This window comes from Melanerpes formicivorus, unplaced genomic scaffold (assembly GCF_026170545.1).
Source record: "Melanerpes formicivorus ecotype bairdi unplaced genomic scaffold, bMelFor1.0.p_v2 SCAF_2, whole genome shotgun sequence".
NCBI lineage: Eukaryota > Metazoa > Chordata > Aves > Piciformes > Picidae > Melanerpes > Melanerpes formicivorus.
In genome coordinates, this window is record NW_027142354.1 from 29,683,150 (window position 1) to 29,700,557 (window position 17,408).

At 44.1% G+C, this 17,408-nt stretch overlaps 1 protein-coding gene across 1 annotated transcript in view; it reads left to right on the forward strand.

The window, feature by feature from the left end:
* The first annotated feature begins 878 nt into the window (after positions 1 to 878).
* The window catches only part of MTR (5-methyltetrahydrofolate-homocysteine methyltransferase), a 59,931-nt gene continuing 43,401 nt past the window's right edge, over positions 879 to 17,408 (forward strand). Inside the window, exons 1-7 of the mRNA XM_068155109.1 lie at positions 879 to 968; positions 6,264 to 6,475; positions 8,924 to 9,013; positions 9,966 to 10,035; positions 11,957 to 12,049; positions 12,133 to 12,239; positions 13,480 to 13,539. Coding sequence (XP_068011210.1) covers positions 947 to 968; positions 6,264 to 6,475; positions 8,924 to 9,013; positions 9,966 to 10,035; positions 11,957 to 12,049; positions 12,133 to 12,239; positions 13,480 to 13,539 — 654 coding nt within the window. The 5' untranslated portion in view covers positions 879 to 946. The remainder of the gene's footprint in view (positions 969 to 6,263; positions 6,476 to 8,923; positions 9,014 to 9,965; positions 10,036 to 11,956; positions 12,050 to 12,132; positions 12,240 to 13,479; positions 13,540 to 17,408) is intronic.

Genomic DNA, 17,408 nt, shown 5'->3' on the forward strand with positions numbered 1-17,408 from the left:
CAATTAGAAACCCCAGGTCCCTTTCTGCCAAACAGCTTTCCAGCCACACTTCCCCAAGCCTGTAGCAATGCTCGGAGTTGTAGTGACCCAAGTGCAGGACCTGGCATTTGGCCTTGTTGAAGCTCATCCTATTAGTGTTGGCCCATGGATCCAAACTATCTAAGTCCCTCTGTAGAGGCTCCCTACCCTTAGGAACATCAACACTCCCACCCAACTTGGTGTCATCTGCGAACTTACTGATGGCACACACTATGTCTTCATTAAGATCATTAGTAAAGATATTCAACAGAAGTGGTCCCAGCACTGAGCCCTGAGGAACACCACTTGTGACTGGCTGCCAGCTGGATTTAACTCCACTGACCACCACTCTTGGGGCCCTTTTGCCCAGCTGATGCTTTATCCAGCAGTGTGCATGCTCATCCAAGCCATGAGCAGCCAGTAACATGCATGATGTATATAGATACACACCACTGGAAGTCTGATCTCGTTTATGCAATGTGTGTTTACACCCGTTTGCTCTCAACACGGTCTTCAACTGCAAAGTGTTGCCGGCATTTGAAACACTTAACTTGTCCCCACCCGTACACCAGCTGAGGGCAGGCTCATTTTGTTTGGCTCTGCCTGGCGGCTCTGCCTAGAGCAGATACAGGGGCATGTAACGTTGGGAGAGTTTGTTATAGGGCCAGGCTTTGCTTTCCCCACCCGGCCCTAAGTTTAAGAGCTGCTGTCGTCAGGCTGAAAAGGGAGAGCAAACTCGCTCTCCGGGTGAGTTTTCAGCCCACTCCAGCGACAGCCGCACGGGGCCAGCCGCCGCTTCCTGCCCGCGCTGTGGGCGGAGCTGTTGCGTCCGGGGATGACGCGCCAGCCCTGCTGCTCGTGCTCGCCTCACAAGTTGCGCGGCGGCTGCCTGGCTGCGCAGCACGAGCAGCGGTGACGTCTCGGCAGCATGGCGCCCACCGACTCGCCGGGTAACGGGAACCAGCGCTGACGTGGAGCGGGGGCTGGTGTAGGGGAAGGTGGCGCACCCCGGCGCAGGCGGCAACAACGGGCCAGGGTCTGGGACTCGGACTCTCCACGTGCCGCTGTTATGGCGGCGGGCCGGGCTGGGGCGGGGCGGGGCGGAGGGGACCGGGGACCCGCTCAGCCCCTTTGTCGTTTCCACTGCCGGGATCGGTGGTCGCTGCCGTCTTGTTCCCTCGTGTGAGGGGGTGGCAAGCTCGCCTTCCCCTGAGCCTCTGGTGTTTGCCCGCGGCTGGGCACCGGTGCGGTCGCAGCCTCAGTTGTTCGCCGTGCTTAACTTTGTAAAAACCGCGTCAAGAGGCCGGTCCTGCATTTAAACGGGTGGCGCCGCGACGGTAGTGCGATGTTGTAGGAGCCCCCGCCGCTCCAGTGCAGACCTGGTCCTTCGGGGTAGGCTTCGCTCAATCTAAAAGGGGTCCTGAAAGTACCAGGACACCCACACTTCCCTGTCGGACGCAATTAAGCCGGCAAAATACATAACTGCTGCCTGAGAAGCTGCGGCATGGTGATAGGGACTGGATGTGCTCCAGCTGCTTCGGGGTTCTAAACCAAAAGTGCCGTTTTGTGAGTTAAACAGAAGTCGTTGGAAGGGGAGAAATAAAATTAGCTGCTAATGGGCATTGTCGATATTTTTAAATGGACACTTCTGTCAGTGGCTGTGTTCAACAGGGCTGCTACCTTCCCTTTTTAATATTTCTGAGGGAATGTCTGCTGATGAGCCTGTCTTCCCCCCTGGGTTTGTATCCCCTGTTTGCTACCAGCCTGCAGACCTCCTCAGTGCGGAGCTGTGTGTGGCACCAACTCCATAATCAGGTTTTGTAGTCTGAGTTTTTTCAAGGTTCTTCTGGCGAAGATGATGTTGACCTGCCCAGCCCTTTCTCATCTGCCCTTTGGGCCAAGCCATGGCTAGCAACTGTCCAGCTACTGCAGAACTCCATGGGTTTGGCTGAAATGGGGATTGTGGGAGGGTGTTTCAGCACCAGCTTGAGAAGTGATGGTGATTAGAGAAAACTTCTGCTTCGGGAGAAGCAAAAATTGTGTACCAGGGATGTTTGTGAAGTCCAACTGAACAGCAGAAGGCAGTAGAGGATGGTCTGTACATCTGGCAGTGATGCCAAGGGCCTGTGTGCAAGTACAGGCCATTTAGGAAACTGAGCAAAGTGTTTTCCAGTGGCAGTGCATGCCACAAAGCAAAACTGCTGGTCTGGAGGTTGGTTTGTTTCCCCGTACCTCCTGTTACAAATATCTAATCTGTTGCGAACATTTTACTGTCAGAAGATGCACAGTTATGGTTACCATGCTGCTAGCTTTCTCAGCCTTTGATTTGCTTTTTAGCCAGAGACAATGGGCACAACTAATGAGGCTCTTCTTACTCTCAGTAACTTTTGAGATTGTGGCTTGCCTTTCAAGCTAACAACTTTGTTAAATGCATTGGCTACACAGTTACCTGTCTTGCCTGTTGTGGAAGATCTGAATGGTTCTTAAGATGTGTTGACATGGAAAATGTCATGAAGGTACACATGTATGCAAGGTGAAGGAAGATCCAATGCACCACTCTTTGGATAGGCAGGATGACAGATAACTTAGCAATAGGGTGCTGCTGCCTGCTGTTGTAGAAGACCTGTCTATTGTCTGTTGATGCAGTTCATGAAACTCTTAATGTTGCCAGAGGGCAACCAGTTGAAGAAGAGATGCCGAGATGCCTTTGCCAGGCTGATAGCAGGAGCATGGTTTCTAGGTACTGTTGTAATTTTTGTGTGTTGCAAAACATTTTTTTTGAAGAAGCTTGTGCTTGGAGCTGGTGTAGGGAAGGGCTGATTTGCTGAATTGGGATGAGCAAATGTCGAGTGCCCCTGTGGCCTAAAGGTGCAACCTGGTCAACCTAGGAAATAGACTGTAAGTGCCTGCAGCTCCTTGTAGTTCTCCAATTTGTGTTCTTTCACATTAATGTGGTGAAAATACTGTAATACTGTCACATCTGGGTTGGTCCTTCATTAAAAACTTTGGCAGCAACTTGTAATCCTTTATTCCCCTCCAAGTACTTATATGCCAGACATTTATCCTAAGAATAAATTTTGAATAGAAGTGCAGAAATAACAAAAATCACCTTTTGAGACTCATTGCAGGCATCAGAAAAATGTGTTTTTAAGCAAGTTGCGAGCATTGATGTGCTGCTTCTCGTGGACAAGCATTTGTCCTTTCAATTCTGCACGTATGGCCTTTATGGGGGTTGGGTTAAGGAGATGGAATAGCTTATCTCACCTTGTCCCCTGAGCTGTTGCCACAGTGTGAAAATGGAACGTTACAGTTAGACGAAGTTTATAATTATTACTGGTAGAATGGTCTATAGGGGTAAACAGCTGTGCCAGAGACACCTTGTGTGCCATGCCAGCTTACTTGGAAACACCTGGATAGCTGTGGCTGATAAAATTTCTCCTTTCTAGACTAGCAATTCCCTTCTTTATGCCAGAGTGTTTACTGTAGGAAGTGAAGTAGGATTATTATAATTTTTCATTCTGCATCCCATTGATTGATTTTTTTTTTTTTAAGCCAATACTGATGAGTCACTTTTGCTGAGTCTTGGTATGGCCTGCTGAACTACTTCCAGCCCTAGAGCACTGAGCTTTACATTTAAAGGTTCAGTGGAGTGTAAAATCAAGGTCATTGCACCTGGGTGCAGTTACCGCTGCTGGTTTGTTACTATTTCTTTTATAGCTGTAGAATCTGGAACCTTCTGTTTCCCAAAGTTTACCAGTGATCTTTATAAAGCATGTTTTTAATGGGCTTCCGTCAGGGAAGTGCTAGGGGCAGGGTTTGTAAACCGTAACAAACAAACAAGCTGACTCGATTTGTTTTTTGTTATTTTTGTAACAAACTCTTACACCTTGTCTGTGCTGGAGAGTGTCTACCTTTAGCCTGTATCTGGGGCTAAACTATAGCAGTTGCCCTGTCACCACATAACCTTTCCTTAGCAGAGAAGGAGACTCAAGCAGACGTGTGAGTTAAAATGAAAACAGATTTAATGAACTGACAAAACTGATACCAATGCCAGGATAAAGTCTGGTTCAGCAAAGGTACAGTGGTCACATTACACAAGAAGGCAATCATCAAGTGCTGGATGCAGAAACGCAGAAGGAACCCAAGCCAAAAGCCTTTTGCCCTCAGCGAACTTCCACCTTTATACTGAGCGTGACCTTTATGGTAGGGGATACACCTTTGAGTCTACTCAAGTCAGCCATCATGATTGACTCAGAACTGCTAACAGCCTGCCACCCATGGCTGACCTAGGGTTCTGTCCCAGTGAAACCAAGACAGAGTGGGGAACTATGTGAGTTGAATGCTGAATTAAGGTGATGGTAATTGTCCAGCTGAGCTGACTTCCACCTTCCTCCCTGCTTTTCTGCCTAGGGCAAAGTTTGGTACTTTATAGTATGGCTTTATGAATTTATTCCCTCTAATTTCTTGGGGTCTTTTTGGACCTGTCTTGTTTGCAACCTGAAAATGGCCTCATTGGTGTGCTAGAGCACAGATTGAAGTAGTACAGGCTCATAATGGAAGAAGAGTCAAGTGCTATTGATAGCAAGGACAGGTATTGGGTTTTGGTGGACTGAGAGCTATGACATCCATCTGTCCAATATAAAGTCTCTGTGCCAGCCGCTTTTATGATTCCCACTCAATTTCCTGCAGCTGTTTGAGATGCTCCTGAAGAAGCACTGATTTTGAAAGCTTCTTCACAGGAAACATTCAAAAACCACTTGAACATGTTCTTGTGTGACCTACTCTAGGTGATCCTGTTCTGTCAGGAGGGTTGGACTAGATGATCTTTCGAGGTCCTTTCCAACCCCTAACATTCTGTGATTCTATGAGGTTCTCACAGACCTTGGAGCAGAGATGAGGCAGATTGCTGCTGCTGTGAGCAGAAAAACGTACACTGAAGTGTCATCTGTTCAGTGAGGCAAGCTGTAGAGGAAAAATTTTTATGCAAAGCCTTTGACACTGTCCCACATGACATCCTGGACACAGATTTGTTGGTTGTCCACTCAGTGGATAAGGAGTTGGCTAGAATGCTGCTCTTAGAGTTGTGATCAATGGCTCAATGTCCAAATGGAGACCTGGGATGAGTGGAGACCCTCAGGGATTGGTACTGAGGCTGCTGCTGTTTAACATCTCCATTGGTGAGATGGACAGTGGCATCATGTGCACCCTCAGCACATTTGCTGATGATACCAAGGTGTGTGGTCGACACCTGGAGGGATGGGATGCCATCCAGAGGGACCTCCAGGACCTCAATGTACTCAAGCTGCGGCCTCACCAGTGCAGAATACAGGGGCATGACCATCTCCCTGCTTCTGCTGGACACGCTCTTGATACAGGCAAGGATACCATTGGCCTTCTTGGCCACCTGGGCACACTGTTGGCTCATGTTCAGCTGGCTGTCCACCAGCACCCCCGCATCTCCTTTTCCACTGGGTTGCATACCAGCCACTCTTCCCCAAGCCTGTAGTGTTGTTTGGGGTTGTTGTAACCAAAGTGCGGGACCCGGCATTTTGATATGATGATAATATATCATATGATGATAGGTCTGAAATTTCTACAGGTTTCTGTTTCAGTGATTTTTAGACTTAACCCTGGTTTGTTTTCATCTGGCATTGTTGCAGAGCAAGAAAAGATCTTACTGCATTTGTGCAAAAGAAAACCCAGGTTATTATCTCTTGGAGTATCTTGGTGTTTTCTCACCAAGAGAAGTACAAAAACCCTGTTTGCTTATCTAATTCTAGAAAGAGGTGAATTCAGGATTCAGTTGAATAGTTTTGCTTTTCTCCACCATAATGACACAGGCAATTAAAAATAGATCTAAAAAATTATTTTATTTGGAATTAAACTTAGTAGTTTCTGATTTGTGTTTATGTTCCACTTACAGTATGGTGTCTGGTACCAACAGACATCTGTGTTGCTGTTCAGATGTTGCTGTGGTGGAAATTAGCTCCTTTTTGGTATTGGAGGCTAGTTTATATAGACGTATGTTGATGTATGTGCTTGTGAACTTTTGGTACTCTTTTTCTGCATCTGACTCTGTATATTTGACTATACTTAGGTGAAGGACAAATTGAATGTAAATATATGTAGATAGATGCAGCTGGGGATTAGGGTATTTTCTGTTTTTTAAATAGGAGCTTCAGTTGCACAAATGTATTGATAAATTTCAAAGCTGCCTAAATAGTGTGTTTATTTTCTCACTGCAGAACCCCAGAAAAACATGGCAGATGAAATTGAATCAGTTCTGCAGGAGCGGATAATGGTCTTAGATGGAGGTATGGGTACCATGATCCAGCAACATGCCCTATCAGAAGAGGATTTCCGAGGGCATGAATTTAAAGATCATTCAAGGCCTTTGAAAGGCAATAATGACCTTCTCAGTATAACTCAACCAGATATAATCTGCGACATACACAAGGTAGGTGATTCTGATTTCTATATCTTGACAAGAGAAGGAAGGTGAATTTTGCCTCTCTGATCCTCTTTTCCATGCCACAGGCTACTGGCTCTCCTCTCTCTCTCTCTTTTGGGGGTAGGGAAGAGCATGGTAGGTAGCCATGCAAAAAGAATGAGCAGGTATGACTGTTCTGGTTATGTGAGCACAGCATTCATGTTTTGGTTCCTAATGTTACCCAAGCACTGTTGGTTTTAGATCCCATTTTGACTTACATCCCTGATGCATTTCTGTTACTTGTAGGTTATTTACTTCATTTTCTTTCTGAAGGGAGATTGTAGCCAGGTGGGGGTTGGTCTTTTCTCCCAGGCAACTTGTGACAGAACAAGAGGACACAGTCTCAAGCTGCACCAGGGGAGGTTTACACTGTATGTTAGGAAGAAGTTCTTCACAGAAAGAGTGATTGCTCATTAGAATGGTTGCCCAGGGAAGTGGTGGAGTCACCATCACTGGAGGTGTTTAGGAAGAGACTGGATGAGGTGCTTGTTGACATGGTTTAGTTGATTAGATATCGTTGGATGATAGGTTGGACTTGATCGCAAAGGTCTCTTCCAATCTGATCTGGTCTATTCTATTCTCTCCTTTTCATATGGCTATAGATATGTCCATATATATCACAATGAATTCAGAGAAGATGTATTAGTTTGCACCAAGACATGTTTTAAAGCAAATTTAATTTTCTGCTATTTGGATCAAGAAATTATTTGCTCTGTTGAATCTGCTGAGCTCATCTGTTTCTTCTAGGGAAATCTTAGTGGTTTGCGTAATGGCCCCATCAGTCTTTTTTATTTCCTAGCATTTCAGATATCTTAATTTCTTTGAATATGCAGGGGTCAACTAAGGGTTAACCTGATCAAAAAGAGGAGTTAGGAAGGAGAGCAACCAATAGAGGCTATAAAAATGTAGACTAGAGTCTGTAAAAATATTTGTTTGAATTAATTTCAGTTTAGTGGAAATTAGACAATGAAAATGGAGCAGAAGGATCAATTGTTTTGTGGATCTGGATCATTATTAGAAAGTTACTGTGATCTTGTAATAAAATGTATATATTTGTATATTTTATATTTAATATTTCCTGGTGGTGTTATCTTCAAACACTGTTGGAACTTATTTACAAAGTATATTTACTGGTTCTGTTTTTCAGTTGTATTACATTCCACATATGAAGACAGTTAAATGATTAAAACACAGATCTAACAATTTCCAATACAGCCATTCAAATTGGAAAGAAAGGTGCTGTGATCTGCAGTTTCCCACAAATGGGATTCTGTAGCAGACTAGCCAGACTCACAGCTTGCTCCTCTGTCTGGTATCTTCCCAGATGCTGTGATTATAGTTCAAGCATCTCTTGGTTTGGAGAGGGTTAGGCGGCCTCTCTCTCACATGCTCTGTCACTGGACTGTAGCCTTTACGTGGCTCTTCTGAAATTCATTTCTCTTGAGGCTTTTCTCCTTTCTGCCTCTGGTGCAGGGCTCTTGGAGTGCTGGTTGCCTTGGCCCAGGTGTAGTTGGCCTGCTAGGGTGGGCTCTTCAGCTGCTACTCCAGCAGCATTTGGCTCTTGTTGCTGTCTGGGTGAGAGCGAGGCCCAGGTGTAGTTGTCCTACTAGGGCAGGCCCTTCAGCTGCAGCTTCAGCAGCATTTGGATCTTATCTCTTTTGTGGTAAGAACAAGGCAAATTGCCTACCTACTTGGCTGGTTTAAGTACTGTCCCAAGACAATTAATGCCCTTTGATAACAGAGAAACCTGATAACTGAGCCTATAGGATAGGGCATATCCAAACATGGCCAGTGGCACACCCAGTTTGCAGGTGTGTTACAAAGTTAATTACACATGCTACAGATTTGCCTGGACCATCTGGATCCCAGTAGTGTCCAGGTTTACACATTCATAGGTGCTTAACCAATTGTCTGGGTTAGGGCATGTTTTGGGGTTTGACCCTTCAGGATAGATCTGCCCAAAACATAATTCTCCTAAGACTGTGTTCTGTCCCAGTATGCTCTTGTGCTGTACAGCATCCTTAATAATGTTCAAATTTTCTAATCTTCTGTTGTTTAATCAATGCCTTTGCTAAGTCTGCCCACAGCAGCCCTTGCTTGCTGATGGCAATTGGACTACATCCAGACATGTCCCTGTGCAAAAATCTAGAATGTACTCCAGCTACTGGACTTGGTGGCAGAGGTCACTTTATACGTCTCATCTGTTAACAGAAACTGTCACATAAAAACTCCAAAAACTGGTCACATGGAACACTTCTATTTCTTTGACCACTGTGCCTTTGAGTAAAGCCTTCAGAGTTTGCTTTGCATTAGATAATTTGTGACTTGCTGAATGAGACAAAGTAGATGGGTTGCTTTCATTCCATATCTTGGTTCTGGAGGCTTTGGAGGACTTTTGTTGTTTATGTCTTGCAGGAGTATTTGCTGTCAGGTGCTGACATCATTGAAACCAACACTTTCAGCAGTACCCGAGTTGCACAAGCTGACTATGGTCTTGAACATTTGGTAAGAACGCTTTGGTAAGAATTTGGTAAGAATTATCTTTGTAGCCAAGATTAGCTTAGTCCCAAAGTCCATTGGTGTTGTGTTTATAGACTGCACTACTTCTTCAGCCAGTGATGGGGTAGTAGTTCATTTTCACTGCTGTGGACAGCTGTATTTGCAATGTATGACAGTCATAGTGTGCCTCTTGATGAAGGCACAGGCAATAATAATTTGTCTTAGATTATCTTCGATCATTCTCAGAGTGTCTCACTTCTGTGAACAGGGATGTTTTGCTTCAGTCCTTCCAACTTGCCAAATGCCACAACAGAACTGCATCTTTCCTGGATGATGTTTGTGTTGTTTGTGCCAGTGTGTGTAGTAGTCCTTTCAAGCTTGCATTTGTCATACCTATTTTCTGTTAAGTGTTGTTTTGAGAATTTGAGAAATTAGTGAAGGAGATACTTGAAAATACACTAATTGAATAAAAAGTCAGTTTAAAAGTAGGTTAATTTTATCCTCAAAGTCCTCTTCTTCAGTAGGATTTAATTAGTACCTTAGAGAAATTTTGTGATTAGCAAGTGTAGGCTGGGGTATATATGGGGTGAGACCTGTCATCTCATATTAATATGAGATATTAATCAGATAACTAGCTGTCAAAGGTGAAAGTTATTGACAGGTTATGAAGAAGTAACCAGTAATTCTTGTGTCTTCAGAGAAAATAAAAAGAATACTCACATTAGTTTAGAAGTTTATAAATTAGTGATAAAATAAATGGTAATCAACACAAAACTGTTGCTGACATATGTAGATCTGTTCCTTTTGAATTTTTGCAATAGTGCCTGTGTGTTTGTATGGCTTAGGGAGCCTTCAGAGTGTGCTGCAAGATACTGAATGGAAGTGTAGTGTTTTTGTGAGGATGAGTTATGTTACACCGAACTAAAGGTTACCCAGTGATTTTCTGTGATTGTTCTAGGCATATCAGTTAAACAGAGTCTCTGCACAGGTGGCAAGAAAAGCAGCAGATTATGTAACTGCTCAGACAGGTAAGCAATATTTACTTTAATTTCTTACTCATTTGTGGTTTTGACTGTATTGCTTTTGTCTTTGAAATGTTGCTAACTAGAGAAGAGCTTGATAGTTTACATCATGGGGACATACATTGCAGACATTCACAATCTTCGTTTTAGATACAGTATCAATTTCATATCTCTAGTCATACTAGACTAATTTCAGCATGTTTGTAGGATCTATGTATGTTCTTGTAATGAAGTAGGTTATTCATTTATGAGTTACAATAATGGGACCTTGACAGGCTGGAGAGGTGGGCACAAGCCAACCTCATGAGGTTCAACAAGACCAAGTACAGGGTTCTCCATCTGGGTCGAGGCAATCCCAGGCACAAATACAGGCTGGGCAGTGACTGGCTGGAAAGCAGCCCTGAGGAGAGAGACTTGGGGGTGCTGGTGGACGAGAGGCTCAACGTGAGCTCTCAGTGTGCACTTGCAGCCTGCAAAGCCAATCAGATCCTGGGCTGCATCAGGAGAAGTGTGGCCAGCAGGTCAAGGGAAGTGATTATTCTCCCCCTCTACTCAGCTCTGGTGAGACCCCACCTGGCGTACTGAGTCCAATTCTGGAGCCCCTATTACAAGAGGGATATGGACGTGCTGGAATGCGTCCAGAGAAGGGCCACGAGGATGATCAGAGGGCTGGAGCACTTCTCCTATGAGGACAGACTGAAGGAGTTGGGGCTGTTCAGTCTGCAGAAGAGAAGGCTCCGAGGTGACCTCATTGTCGCCTTCCAGTATCTGAAGGGGGCCTACAGGAAGGCTGGGGAGGGACTTCTCAGGATCTCAGGTAGTGATAGGACTAGGGGGAATGGAATGAAGCTGGAGGTGGGGAGATTCAGGCTGGATGTGAGGAGGAGGTTCTTCCCCATGAGAGTGGTGAAGCCCTGGAATGGGTTGTCCATGGAGGTGGTTGAGGCCCCATCCCTGGGGGTGTTTAAGCCCAGGCTGGATGAGGCTCTGGCCAACCTGATCTAGTGTGGGGTGTCCCTGCCCATGGCAGGGGGGTTGGAACTAGATGATCCTTGTGGTCCCTTCCAACCCTGACTGATACTATGAAAAATACTTTAGTAATATTCAAAATTACAAATAAATTACAAATAATTTTATCAATATTTATGTGTAGATTCTAGTGCACAATTGTGGACATATCCCATAAACGGGCACATTTTAACAATTTGAACCCAATTAGGATAACTACAAAATAGTTTACTCAGTTAAGAACCGAGAGTACAATTCCGCCGCTTGTCCACCAGATGGCGACTCGACAAGACACTTGGCGACTGCTAGCTATCTAGAGAGGCCAGGGGAAAGCCGTGCTGCTTCGTGCCGCCCCCATGCTCTCTGACAGCTCCAGCAGGGAGCCGCCCGAGCCTGTCCAGGGGAAGCTGCCTAATTGGCGGAAGTCTATGCCTCCGTCAGTGCTGCTGTTATCCAGATAAAATGTTACTGATGTGATTGATAATATGCAATAAAATTGTGAGATTTGAAATAGCTTTAAAAAGTGAGATTATTAATGAACACATACCAGAGTATTCCAATCAGACTATATAGTGAAAAATACCAGGACAAATCTGTGCTGTTTAAAGTGATGCAATGAAGCTTCCTGTGTCAGAGACATATGACCCTTAGAAGAAAAATTAAGCCAATTACCTTTTTTTATAGATGTTGTTCTATTTTGTGTGTGCAATGAACTATTTCTTGGAAAATTTAGCTGTGCTATGTAATCTTGTGCTGATCAAACTCCTGATTTGAGACAGGAGTTTTCTATTTTCTAGCCTCTTCATCTCTGAATGTCTTGATGTTTACATTCATATGGCTATCATTGTAAAAACAGAGATAAATTGTGTTGTGGTTTTATATTTTTTAATTATTTTTTTCTTTCTGTGCCTTTGTTTAGGAATTAAGAGATATGTTGCTGGAGCCATGGGTCCAACAAACCGAACACTCTCTGTGTCACCATCTGTGGAGAGACCAGATTACAGGAACATAAGTATTTATAAACATTTTTTAACTTAAGTGATAATCTTGATAGAGATACCTCCAGATGAAATTAGCATCATTCCTGTTTTACAGTTTTTGATGAACTGGTTGAAGCCTATAAGGAACAAGCCAAAGGACTTTTGGATGGAGGAGTTGATATTTTGTTAGTGGAAACTGTATTTGATACAGCCAATGCTAAGGTGAGACTCTTGGGGAAAAAAGATACTTGGTGATACAAGTATTTGGTGTACTGCCTCAGGGAATTTATTGTAGTATTTGTAAGAGCTATCAGCTACTGCTTATTAAATATATGAAAAGACTTTTTATTTGAGAGCAAACAGGTTAAATGTGAGGAGATGTTTTTTAATCAATCTTTTCCAGAGTATTTCCTTTGCCTTTAAACATGTGCCATTAGTATCTTTCTGGCTGTCTCTGCCAGCTGTCTTCTATTCCCAGAAGCTCTGCTTTATTGCAAAACACCTCCAAATGTATCTGGTTTTGTTTTTCAGTTAAGTATGTCTGCCCAAAGGATGCTTGAGATCCACACTGGAGAGGAAATATCCAGTGTCTCTGATTGCAGCCTTGAGAAGGCTTGCGAGGCAGTCCTGTTGAAGTGTGAGAGTTCTGGGAACTCAGCTTTGAAAAGAGCAATTGGGAGTGGAGGATTCAAAGGTTTACTATAGAAGGAATAAAATATCGAAATATGCCACAATTCCTGTGATTTTTGATGTCTCTAGCAAATAATTGCTCAGTGCAGGTGGTGGAATCACTAGGGCACTTAGAACTGTCTTGCAGTTTTGTGTGGAAAAGTCTGGCTGGATATTCACACAGCATTTCTTTAGGTTTTTATCATGGGCTCGTTAATGTGTGCAGTGGCATGACTTGCCCTATGCAGATTTGACCAGTTATGATGGGGGTTTGGCTAAGATCCTGTGCACTGCAGTTCTTTGAAAAATTTGTGGTGGTTAGAATCTTAGTGATACTGAATACTGAATCCTTTGCAGGACATCCAAATAGATTCAAAGGCAGTGAATGTGTACTGAGAATGCTACACAAAACCATGTTTGGAGCGGCAGTTGTGCTGCTTTAGGGAGAAGTACATGCAGACATGACTTGAGTTTCAGAGTAGTCTTGATTGTATTTGGTTACCCCATAGTACTTCCTTTGTACTTGTTACCAAAATGTGTTTTGGAACATCTGGAAGGTGTTACTGGTAAGGGTGAAATTTCTTGAGAGTAGTTAAGTTGTCTCTGGTCATTTGAGGTAGCAAGTTGATTACTTATCTATAAATGTATTAATATAAATGGCAACAACAAAACCACTAAAGAAACAAACCGACCAAGCCCCCCCCAACCAAACCAGGAAACCCACACAAACAAATAACCACAAAAATTAATATCTGAAACCTGCATTAATGTTTTGCAACTAATCCTTCTATAGGCAGCTCTTTATGCACTCCAGACTTTGTTTGAGGAAGGTTATGCTCCCCGACCCATATTCGTAAGTATTATTTATTTAATAAGTTACATGTATTTAAGCTCGACATGTGAACTGGCTGAGATGACAGTGGGTTAAAGTGTTTTGAAATCAAAGAAATTAGTGTCTTGGAAATGTGTGTTTTTTTCATGTGATTGTGAAAGGAAGAACTCTTATGTGAAGAGCTCTATGAAATCTGCCTTGGGTTGTTCTGTCCAGTTGATCAATCAGAAGACTAAGGAATGACTCAATTCCAGTGTGTGTTCATTCATTTCCACAAGAAAAGGATTTTTTGTTTTCAGGCTTGCTGTCTTGATAGTAAAAAGAACCAGTGCTTTAAGGATGAAAATGAGCAAATTCTGCCATATTTTAGAGTAAAATATGAGTGACTGTTTGAAGTAAAAAAAAAATCTATTGAACTCCATATTTGTTCTCTGACTTGTTATTTTCTGACAGTCGTGTATGTGTAGGAATGAATATAGAAAAAGAATAAGCTTGTTTTGAAAGTTCTAATATAGTCTTACAGTTTTCTGCAGTTTGCAGCCCTGTCTTTCTGATCTGCAGTTTCTATCTGTTCATAGCCTTTTGTTGTATGTGTTTACTCCTTCCTTGAACCGATGATTAAACCTTTGTGGGACCCAGGTATCCACAAAATAATGTGCCAGTAACTTTGGCAGCTTACGAATGCACTGGTTTGAAAGTTTGCTTACTTTTGGACATTCCAACCAATAGCTTAATTTATTTTTCTCTTTAAAGTGACACTAAGCAGCTGTTTCATGTCCCCTTTGCTGCTGCAGAGTCATGGCATTTATAGTTCTCTGTGAGAGCTTTCTTTAGTTTCATCCACAAGAATCCTTGCCTATTTGGCTGCTTTATACCACTCCTTTGTTATTCTTGCCACCTTTTTGTTTTCCACTTCCTCAAGTCAGAAGGGAATTAGAATAACATACAGCAGTCAAGGTGGAGACCTCAGGGATTCCTATGATAGCCTAGTGATGTTCTCTGCTGTGTCCGTTTCTATCTTTGTAGCATCTGATGGTTTACTGCTAGTAAGCTTTGAAATTGCATTCATAAAACTTCCTTTTGTTACTCAGATTAGTCTTTTAATCAGTAAAGACTGGATGAGAGGTGTCAGTATGTAGATTTTGTCCTGTATTCACAACTTTGTACTGGATCAGCGATGAATTTCATCATTCATTTGGGAAGGGGTTGGTCTCTTCTCCCAGGCAACCAACACCAGAACAAGGGGACACAGTCTCAAGCTGCGCCAGGGGAGGTTTAGACTTGAGGTGAGGAGGAAGTTCTTCACCAAGCGAGTCATTTGTCATTGGAATGGGTTGCCCAGGGAGGTGGTTGAGTCACCATCCCTGGAGGTGTTCAAGAGGAGATTGGATGTGGTACTTGGTGCCATGGTCTAGTCATGGGGTCTGTGTTGATAGGTTGGACTCAATGATCCTCGAGGTCCTTTCCAACCTAAGTTATACTGTGATTCAGATCAGTTAACACTGAAGAGTTTTCTGATTACTTAAATTTGACTTTCTGTCTTCACTGTCCTGAACATTTGAGTCAGTAAGCTTGGTTGCCTCATTCTCTGCTCCCTTTACAGTACAATTATGTTGAGAAGTGCAATCCTTAGTGCATCTCTTTGTAGGATTTCCCTGGTCACTGTCCTTGAATCACAGAATCGCAGTATGTTAGGGGCCAGAAGGGACCTCAAAAGATAATCTAGTCCAACCACCCTGCTAGAGCAGGATCACCCATACCAGATGACACAGGAATGTATCCAGGCATGTCTTGAATATCTCCAGGGAGGGAGACTCCGCAATCCCTAGGCAGCCTGTTCCAGTGTTCTGTCACCCTCGCAGTGAAAATTTTTCCGCATGTTTCCATGGAGCTTTCTATGCTTCAACTTCCACCCATTGCCTCTTGTGTGGTCATTGGGCATCACTGAGAAGAGCCTGATTTCATCTTCTTGGCGCTCACCCTTTACATATTTGTAAACATTAATGAGGTCACCTCTCGGTCTCCTCTTCTCCAAGCTGAAGAGCCCCAGCTTCCACAGTCTCTCCTTGTAAGGAAGGCGTTTCACTCCCTTAACAATTTTTGTGTCTTTGTGCTGGAGTCTTTCAAGCAGTTCCCTGTCCTTCTTGAACTGAGGAGCCCAGAACTGGACACAATATTAGAGATGCAGCCTCACGAGGGCAGAGTAGAGGGGCAGGAGAACCTCTCTCAACCTACTGCTAATCCACCCCAGAATGGCATTGGCCTTTTTGGCCACAAGAGTACACTGATGGCTCATGGTCAGCCTTCCATCCACTCGGCCTTACCAAAGAGGATGGAGAGCAGTCTGGCAATGACCTCCACTAGCTCCCTCAGCAACTGTGGGGCCCATGGATTTATGGATGTTCAGACTACTTAACTGTTCCCTAACCCAGTCCTCATCAACCCAGGAAAACTCATCCTTTGCCGTGTCTTCCTCTGGGGCCTCAGGGCTCTGGGGCTCCTGAGGACAGTCTCCAGCAGTATAGATGGAGACAAAGAAGGCATTTAGTAACTCCACCTTCTTTGTATCTTCTGTCACCAAGGCACCCATCTCATTCAGCAGTGGGCCTATATTGCCTCTGGTGTTAGTTTTTCCTGCAGTGTATTTGAAGAAGCCCTTTGTGTTGTCCTTGACCTCCCTTGCAAGGTTGAATTCCAAGGAGGCCTTAGCCTTCCTAATTGCTTCCCCACATTCTCTGACAACAGTCTTATGCTCATCCCGAGTGGCCAGCCTCTCCTTCCATGATCTGTAGACTCTCTTCTTCCACTTGAGCTTGCTCAGCAGTTCCCTACTTAACCATGCAGGTCTTCTGGGTCCCTTTCTCAATTTTCTGTTTATTGAAATGCTCTGATCTTGAGCTTGGAAGAAGTGGTCCTTGAATATTAACCAACTATTATGGGCCCCTTTGCCTTCAAGTACCCTGTCCCATGAGTTTTCCCCTAGCAATTGTTCAAAAAAGCAAAGTTGGCCCTGCTGAAGTCCAAGGTCCTGATCCTGCTCAGTATTCTGTTCCTACCACACAGGATCCTGAACTCCACCATGTCATGATCACTACAGCCAGGGCTGCCCTTAACCTTCACCACTTCAGTAGTAGTTTGAAGGAAAGTAGCAACAATATTAAAGCATGGTTCAGAGTAAATGTAATGGGTTGGGGCAAACCCCCTCCCCACCACAGGGCAGAAACAACGACTCAGACAAAGGGATTGCAAAAGTGATGGAAAGTTTAAATAGAAAAACAATTTAAAAACAAACAACAATGAAAGCTTTACAGAGAACCACAAGCACTGTGACAAAGAGAGAGATCCCAGAACATGCCCAAGAACATCCCATCCCCACCTGGGGGTACACCCAACACCCCCCCCAGGGCTCTTTCCTCCCTCCCAACCCAGCCTTGGGCCTGGGCAGGCCCAAGGGAGGCAGCTCATGCCATTTTACCTAGGCTGCAGCTGGGGACAAAAGAGGAAGTGAAGACCCCGCATGGGCATTTTATAGGGGAGCAGGGCATTATGGGAAATGGAATACCTGCCTGTGACCACCCCCTGGGCTGGGCCCACCCCTTGGGACCTCCCAGGTGTGTTCTGTGCAGTGGCATCCGGGCCAGCACCCAGCCTAAACCACCACAAGAGTGAATAATGGATTTGCCATGGAATTTTCTAAATTCATTCCATCTTCTGGAAAAAAAAATCTGTAAACTCGGGAAGGCTTTCCTGGCTCATTCAAATGCTTTCAGACTTCTCAGCTTCGTAGCTGTTAGTTGGGGTCAAGACATCAGTATTTGCCCCTCTCTCTCTGTTGTAGTACAAACAAGGTATGATTACACTGGTTAAGACTTCTATCTCCACTAAGCTGC